General features: G+C 46.7%; 1 protein-coding gene across 1 annotated transcript in view; it reads right to left on the minus strand.

Annotated features, from left to right (window-relative positions):
* Positions 1-6,352: 6,352 nt before the first annotated feature.
* The window catches only part of RTP1 (receptor transporter protein 1), a 16,292-nt gene continuing 14,663 nt past the window's right edge, over positions 6,353-7,981 (minus strand). Inside the window, exon 2 of the mRNA XM_011383434.1 lies at positions 6,353-6,872. Within this exon, the coding sequence (XP_011381736.1) occupies positions 6,353-6,872 (520 nt within the window). The remainder of the gene's footprint in view (positions 6,873-7,981) is intronic.

Consider the following 7,981-nt stretch of genomic DNA (forward strand, 5'->3'; position numbering starts at 1 on the left):
CACAGGAAAAAGAGCCAGCACACTTTCAACACTTAGGCAGATCACAAAGCCTCTGAGGGAGTTCCCTCTGAGGAACGGGGTGTTAAGACAAGACAGAGTTATGACAAGAAGATATGTCAAGCCTGGACGGTGCCCAGGGTGAGCATGCTGAACAATGAACTGATCGGCATGGGTGGGAACATATCTCCTCCATCAACATCTGCCAGTCCCAGTAGAGGTCTCTGGAAAGTAACAGGTTATGATCCCCGATCTGTACCAATAGGCCAGCACCATCTGGAGCAAGCTCTGGGAACCCGAAGAGTATGTAGATGTAGTCAAGGCCGGGGCTCAGATGATATTGACCTGCTCTGAAAGTGCGGACTCTCATCTCCCCTTGAGCTGTTTGTCCTGTGACATTATTCCATCTTCCATCTCCTGGGACTGTCTAGGTTATTTAATCCTTCCCATTAAATGCTCACACGCGGCCCCAGCCTATTACCAGGATCCAAGACAATAGACTCCTTTCTTTAAACAATTCCAACAACATCTTCCTTTGGTCTGAGTCTGCATGTTCAATGCCTAAATCCATTGGCAGTCTAGGCCTCCCACTGAGCCTTTTAATGTTAGTGCATTGTAACATTATGAAATACTTCAAACGCGCTAAGAAAAAGAAACGAAAATCTCTGTCTTGCTCAAACTTGATAAAACAACATGTCCCAGGCAAGGGACATGGGCAGAATTCCAATTCAAGGAGTAAGTGGGTGCCATGAGAGAGAAGGTGCTTTGAGCCAGTGGGAAGAGCTCTGAACCCTGACTCTGAAGACCTGTGCTCCAGGCCAAGCTCTGCTGCCTAATGTCTCTGAAAGATCAAGCGAATCGTGCTCTCTGTGCCTCAGTTTCCACAGTCCCTCTGTGAGTTTCTCCTTCTTTCCAACCTCTCTACATGGATAGCCCCAGGCTCTGCATGAATAGTCTCATCTAATCTCATGACATTTAGTATTACCTAAACGTCAATGACTCCAATTCCATCTCTGGCTTGGGCCTCTCCTCTGCAGGTATAAACAGGCCACTGCCACCTTCGCCTTGCCATTTCTCACGTTTAATGTCTAACAGAAGGCCAAAAACACATCTCGAATTTTACATGTCCCAAGCCGAGCTCCTCATATTGCCCCAAATCTGTTTCTTAAATAGCCTTCCTCATCTCAGAACGTGGTAACTCTATTATTCCAGTTGCTCGGGCCAAAACAAAACAAAAACAAAACAAAAACAAAACTTGGGGTCCTTTTGACCTCTTGTTCTCTCAGATCCCACATCTAAGTCATCTGCAAACCCTTTCAGCTGTACCTTTAAAATAGATTCAGACTCAGTCCCAGTTGCCACTACCCTGGTACAAGCCGCCAATCTGGAATAGGTCACTATCACCTCTTTCCTGGACTACTGCAGGAGCCTCCTAGCTAATTTTTCCTCTTTTATTCTTGTCCCTCTATGGTACACTCTCAACATGTGATGCTAATTGGATTGCATCACCCCATGGCTCAAACTTTCCTTTGGCTTTTTGTCTCAATCAGATTAAAAACCAATGTCCTGACAATAATTTATGGTTTAAATGTTTTGACCCTTGTTACTACTCTGGCCCCTGTTACCACTTAGTTATGACTACAAAAGCCTGAACTGCAACTCTAGCCATATTGGCCTCCTCACAGGTGAACATTCCATCTGTTTCTGCCTTAGGGCCTTTGTACATGTCATACCCCTTACTCAGTTCCTTCAACTTTTTTCAAATGTCACTTTCTTAGTAAGATCTAGTTACTTAATCTAAAATTGTAACTTCATCCCATGCCCTTTCTATCCCCTCTGCCTACTTTATTCTTCTCCTTAGTACTTAAAACTATGTAACACATTACTTACATTGTTTATTGTCTAGTTCCTCTATAGTCCATAAGGTCAGTGATTTAGTCGCTTTGCTCTCCAATATATCCCCAGTGTCTAGAACAATGCCTTGCACATAATATGTACTCAATAAACATTTGTTGAATAAATGAATCTTGAAAATAGGGAATATGTTATTTTGCCCTTCAAGTATTGACCCAGTTAAGACAGAAGTGAAGAATTATTGAGCTTATTTTAGAAGTGAGGGGAGAAAAGACAGACTGAAATTCCATCACTACCATTCAAGCCCTTGTATAGGCAACATCTCTCAGAATAACTGCCTTTCAAAATGTGAATATCTCTAGAGCAGTCTTGTCAGAGTAAGATGTATAAAAGTTTGCTTCCAAAAAGAAAAGGAAAGAGAGATGTTATGGCTGTTCAGATAAGAAAGTCAAATTCCAAACCAACCCAGGCAGACTGAAATCCCAGACTAACAACTCGATGATCTGCTGAAGGAGTCAGAGTCAGGGCACCCCCCACCCCCAAAATGATCCAGGACAAATAGGGCTAAGCAGCAGTTGGTGACAAGGTCAGAGCTAGCTGGGACCCTTCAGATTACTCTACTTCTTTGCTTTACAAATGAGGAAACTGAGACCCAGCAGAGGGAAAAGACTAAGTCACCCAACATCAGCAATGTACATATCTACATGGTGGATAAACCAGGGCTGAAACCCAGGTTGCTCAGCTCCCAGACCAATGAGCTTCCAATATCACCCCCACGCACCCTCACAAGGAGGCCTTGTCACCAAATAGCCATACAACAGGCGGATTTCATTTCCCTGGTGTATGTGGCAGTGCCCCCGCAATGCCAAAAATGACTCCAAAGGAAATTCCTTAGCTGGGAGTCCTACAGAGAATTAGAATGGGACTTGGAAAAGAACTAAATTCTTTCTGGGATATTTCAGCCAATGGAATGGAGCCCAGAAATCACTGGTGTTTTCTGTTTGGGGAGATATTTTAAATAGCTATCTTTGAAGAATGAAGAGGGGCTATAATGCTGCTGGAAAAATGAAGATATTGAAATACATATAAGAGAAAGAAAAGAAATGGCTCTACATATATTAAAATAGACCAGGTCTCAGCCTTGGGCTGAGAAGTTAACCCTTTCCACCTTCTTCCCCCGCTCGCCCCCCGCCGCCGCCAAAGTATTTACCAACAGAGCTGAAATCACAAAGAAAAAGAACCTTTCAAGACTTGAAGGGGTGTCAATTAAAATGCAAAAGGAATGAAAGAAGAGGGGGAGCATGTGTTTTTTATCTGGCAACGTCACAGTCCCTGCATTATTTATTCCTTACCGTAGCCCTTCAAGGCAGATTGTATTATTCTCATTCTGATGAGGAGGAAACCGGGGCTCAAGAAGCTTAAGCAACTTGCCTAAAGCCATACAGCTAGGAAGTAGCAGAACCAGAACTCAAGTGTTTCTTAACCCCAGATTTCATGATCATCCCTTACTCCGTGCTGTACCATAATGGTCAAGTTCCTTACTCTCCTTAGGCTTCAGTTTCTTATCCATGACCTAAGAGCCCTAGACTGAGGCATCTCTAATCTGATGGTCTATAAACTTACTCTGATGGCACCTGTCAGTGGTCTTGGTTCTCAGCACTCCTGACCCCCCTGAAGAGTTCTACTGGGCTTGTCCCTGGTCCCGATGAGTTTGAGGGAAGTGATCAAGGCAGCACTTCTTGCTGACCTTATGCTGAGGATGTCAGCCTCTGGAACCACAATTCAGTGCCTGTAGGTCTCCTTATGGCTTGCACATCAAGACCAATACACAGAATCTCCAGTGGGAGAGGCCTAGGATCCTGGAATATCCCTGAGTCTATTTATAACACTGAAGATATATCTAACAAGTTCATCATGTGGCATGTAGCAATATGTGCAAAGAAAGAACTATCCCATAGAAGTCTTTGCCAAGACAGGGATATTAAGGTGGTGAGCCAGACTAGAATGCCTCTCACCCCCATCTACAGCAAGTGTGAAAGACAATAAGGGAGTCAGAGGCCTTCGTAGATTGTAGAACTCTCCCTACAGAGCGGGACAAAGCTTAATGTTTTAGGAAAGAGTTCTGGACTAAAACTAAGTCCCTGGCAGTGGGACCTTGGGTAAGTCACTTCTACACTCTGGTCACATTTTTGCAGGGAGTATATAGCCATTGATGTATAATAACAAAGTTTGATAAGTATCTGGCCAGGGAGGCAGAGTTCAATACTGGAGACTCTCAGAGCACAATAAAGCCCTCATCCTAGCAAGTGAACAGTCAGAAGCAGGATGGTTTGAAAGAGGGTCGAGTCCCCAGAGCAGGGAGTAGGAGTGAGTAGGAAAGCTGAGCTCTAGTCCTAGAGAATTCAAGGCAGATCATCAAGAAAAGTATTGGGCTCATTATTATGAGATGGTGCCAAAAGAAACCTGTTCCTGTTAGAAGGCATTGTACTAAGTAGCACAGGTAGATCACCTGGGGGTCTTATTCTAATTCAAATGCTCAACCCCCATGTCCAGGAATTCTGATTCTATTGGTCTGAGGTGGAGGCTGGGCTCTGATATTTCTTTAAAAGCTCCCCAGGATTTCTAAAGTGCATCCAGGGCTGAGAGCTTCTGCAGTAAGGAGAGAATCTGAGAGATAGAACCTGCCCCTTAGTACCCATTGGATCCCAGCATCCAAATCAGGGTTTGCCAGATAGAAGGTGCTTAAGATATATGCCCTGGATAAAGGAATGAATACTGCATAAATGAAGAGAAGGAAGTCACCTGCTGGTTACCAGAATTAGAGCAATGGTAGGAGTAAGACTGTTATTACGCTAGGTCTCCTGTGTAACTGACCAAGGGCTGCCTGCATCCCTCCTGACTATGGACGTGATTGGCCTAGACTTTGAAGCTGGAACTAGATAAAGCCTTATGCGGGGGCCCCAGATAGGAGACTGAAGGGATGGGAGGTGTTCGACAGCCAGTTACAGATCGGGGATAGTGTGGCAAATCTGAAGCACACATTAATGACTACTAAGCCCGAAGATATCCTATTTTTATTAAAGTATCCCATCTTTATATAAGTGGCCCTCTTCCCTCCACCACTACAGATGATGATGATTCTCCATTTAAAGTGGGATCAGTGTGGGGAGAGGGGGAAAAGGAGTCAAGTTATTAACAGAGCTGAGGTGCATAAGGACCCTCGAAAGTGCAGGGTGGCATCCTACCTCCTGCTTTCTGCCTCCCCCAAACCCCAGTCCATACCCCAACTCCGAAAGTCTTCTCTCTTCTCACTCCAAGCCATACTGCACCCCATTTTACAGAGATACAAGATTCTCCCACATAACTATGCACTTGTTTATGGGCAAAGCACTTTACTTCATATCTCTAATACTCCCTCTCTGGCTAATGATCTCCCATCCCTGTGGTTCTAGGTAGACAGTTGATCTTTGGTGAGAGCGTCTACGCAAGGCCAATGCGGGAAAGCCTCTCCGGCAGGGTTTCAGCAAAGAGTTCAGGATGCCAGGACCCTGCCCCTGTGTTCTGGCCATCAGAACCGCTGAGAATCAGTCAGACTTTGTCCCTGAACTCTGAAGACTCTTCATTATAATGGAAAGTCATTATATTTGTTTCCTAGGCATTTTATGGTTTGCTTCTAACACTCTACCTCCTAAACCTTCCCCAAATTCTCTGCCAGTTCAAATACAGTAGGTGGGAAGCCTAGCTCTATAGGACTCTATCCCAAGCAACATCTCTTAGCCAGGCAAACCCAAGAATCTACCCTGAGTGGAGGGAAGCTGGAAACTGGGAGTCTGGAGAAGAGAAGCTAGGAACCCTGTGTACACAGCAGCAAAGAGAGAGCCTAATGCCCCCATCTCTCTCTCTTCAAGAGGAATCTCTGCTGTGTATACAGGAAGAAGAGCATGTATGAGGCTCATACATTATACAGAGCTAATTTAAGCCTGCATCTCCAGACGTGGGAGATATTGAGGGGTAGGGATGGGGGGTTAACAAGAAAGCAAGGATGCACCCATCGCTGTGCAAAGTCCTTTTGAGATCATTTAGTCCTATAATTTTCAAACTTAAAAACTCTTAAATGGAACTCCATCTAAAATGGAGCTCTTCTGATTAAAGCAACAGGAAGAGGTAAGAGTTGGGGATGGGCAGTTTGACCAGGATGGGAAACCCACTCATTCAGTCTACCTTCCAAATCCAAAAGTCTCTGAGGCATCTATGCAGAAACTTGGGGCCCTGGGTTTCACCTTGAGACAACCAATGGTCTAGCCCAAACCCATGATTTTATAGATGGAAAATCTGGGTGATTTGTCCAAGGAGCAACTGAGTCAGTGGAGGCACCAGTGCTATAACTTAACCCCACTCCTAACCCAGGTTTCTCTTCGCCCCCTCCCACCAGTTGGTAGCCGCTCCCCCTCACTTGGCTTTGGGCCCCTAGAGTCCCCTGGGGAACTTCACCAAGGGAATCTTAGACTGAGCTACGGAAGGAGAACTGCAGGTAGATGATCAGCAGCAGAACCGTGGCCCAAAACAAGCACCAGGGGATAGAGCAGAAGTTGCAGCCAGAACCAGCCTCGGCTTGCGGCTTGGTGGGGCTGGGTGCCCGCGTGAAGGTGTAAGTGGTCGCCTCCTCCTCCAGCAGCTTCTCGCTGGGCTTCCAGTGCACGATGCCCTCGTTGCAGGCCTCGCAGAACTCGCCACGGTGCCGCCTGTTGTCTTGGCGGCTGGCCACATGGATGCGGTAGTGGCCGCCACGCTCGCCGTAGCACTGCTCACGCAGGCTGGTGATGAGGTTGTCCACCAGGCTCTCAATGTTCTCCTCCAGCATGCTCGACTCGTCTAGCCGCGCCGTGCCGCACTCGTAGCACAGCTGCTTGAAGACGCGCATGCGCACCGAACCCGCGCGCTGGGCGCGGTCTAGGTACATGTGGAAGAGGATGACCACGTGGGGTGACTGCCAGGTGTGCCAGCACCAGGAGCAGTGGAATCTGCGGGTTGAGAGAGAAGTAGCGGGAAAAGATGGAGTGAAGGCAGTGGTAACCGCGCCGGGAAGTGAGTGATGGTCCGTAAGCAAAACCTGGAGGTGGAGGCAGTATGTTTACGATCCCCAGGGTTCATTAGCTTTCCCCAGGACGGTACCCAGCCTGCCCCTTGTGTGCGCTGCTAGGCCCAGAGCAGCTCCTCAGGATACACCTAGCATCCAGCAGCACTGTGCCCTCACCCAGCCCACCTCCTCCGTGCTCTGCAGAAACCTCAGCTCCCTCCATCCCAATGCCCTCAGGCATATTTGCTCAACTGCAAAATGAGCTGCACTAGATGAGTCCTTCCTGCTCACACTGTCTTTGAACTTGATTGCTGGGATGGCCACATCATATAGGAAACCCCTGATCCATCCACCCATGTTTACCTGTCAACACTAACTGAACAGCCTAGGCCCAAATCAGGAGAAAATACAATTATCATCTTTCAGACTCCGGCCAGTGCCAGACTTGATACATCCCAAGCCTGGAAGTGGGGGCCAGAGTGAGCTGCTCACTAGGGCCAGCTGGGGATCACAGGTCACCAGCCGGTCTGGAGGAGCCACTAGCCCTCCCGTCTCAGCTCTGCAAGCCTTCCAAGTCTTGAAGAAGTTGCTGGGCCTTATCAGGAAGTATCCAGTCATTTGTACCCCTCCCATCAGCCAATTTAGGGGCTTCACATTTTCATTTTTCTTTTTCTTACATTCTTTAGGGACTATTTACCTTCTCTCAGTCGAGACCACAAAACTTGGGTTAGAAAATGTCAGGACCTCAGAAATCACCTAATTAATGCTTTGTTTTACTCCAAGGCACAGAGAATAAAAAAGCAATCCATATACGCACAGCTAGTTAGAGGCAGAGCCAGTACCCAGCACTTCACAGGTACCCAATAGATGTTTCTTGAATTGAGTTGAATAGACTGCACCTGGGCAGGAAAGAAGGCCTTGCTGCTGACCCTCAGGTGGCACCACTCAGCCTTCCTATCTTATGTCCCAAAAGTCTTTATGTAATAGAAGACCAGTGGACAAGAGTCCTGGAAAGTCATCCTAGATATTATTGTATATATGATATATTACTGT

The sequence above is a fragment of the Pteropus vampyrus genome, unplaced genomic scaffold (assembly GCF_000151845.1).
Source record: "Pteropus vampyrus isolate Shadow unplaced genomic scaffold, Pvam_2.0 Scaffold14, whole genome shotgun sequence".
Taxonomy (NCBI): Eukaryota; Metazoa; Chordata; class Mammalia; order Chiroptera; family Pteropodidae; genus Pteropus; species Pteropus vampyrus.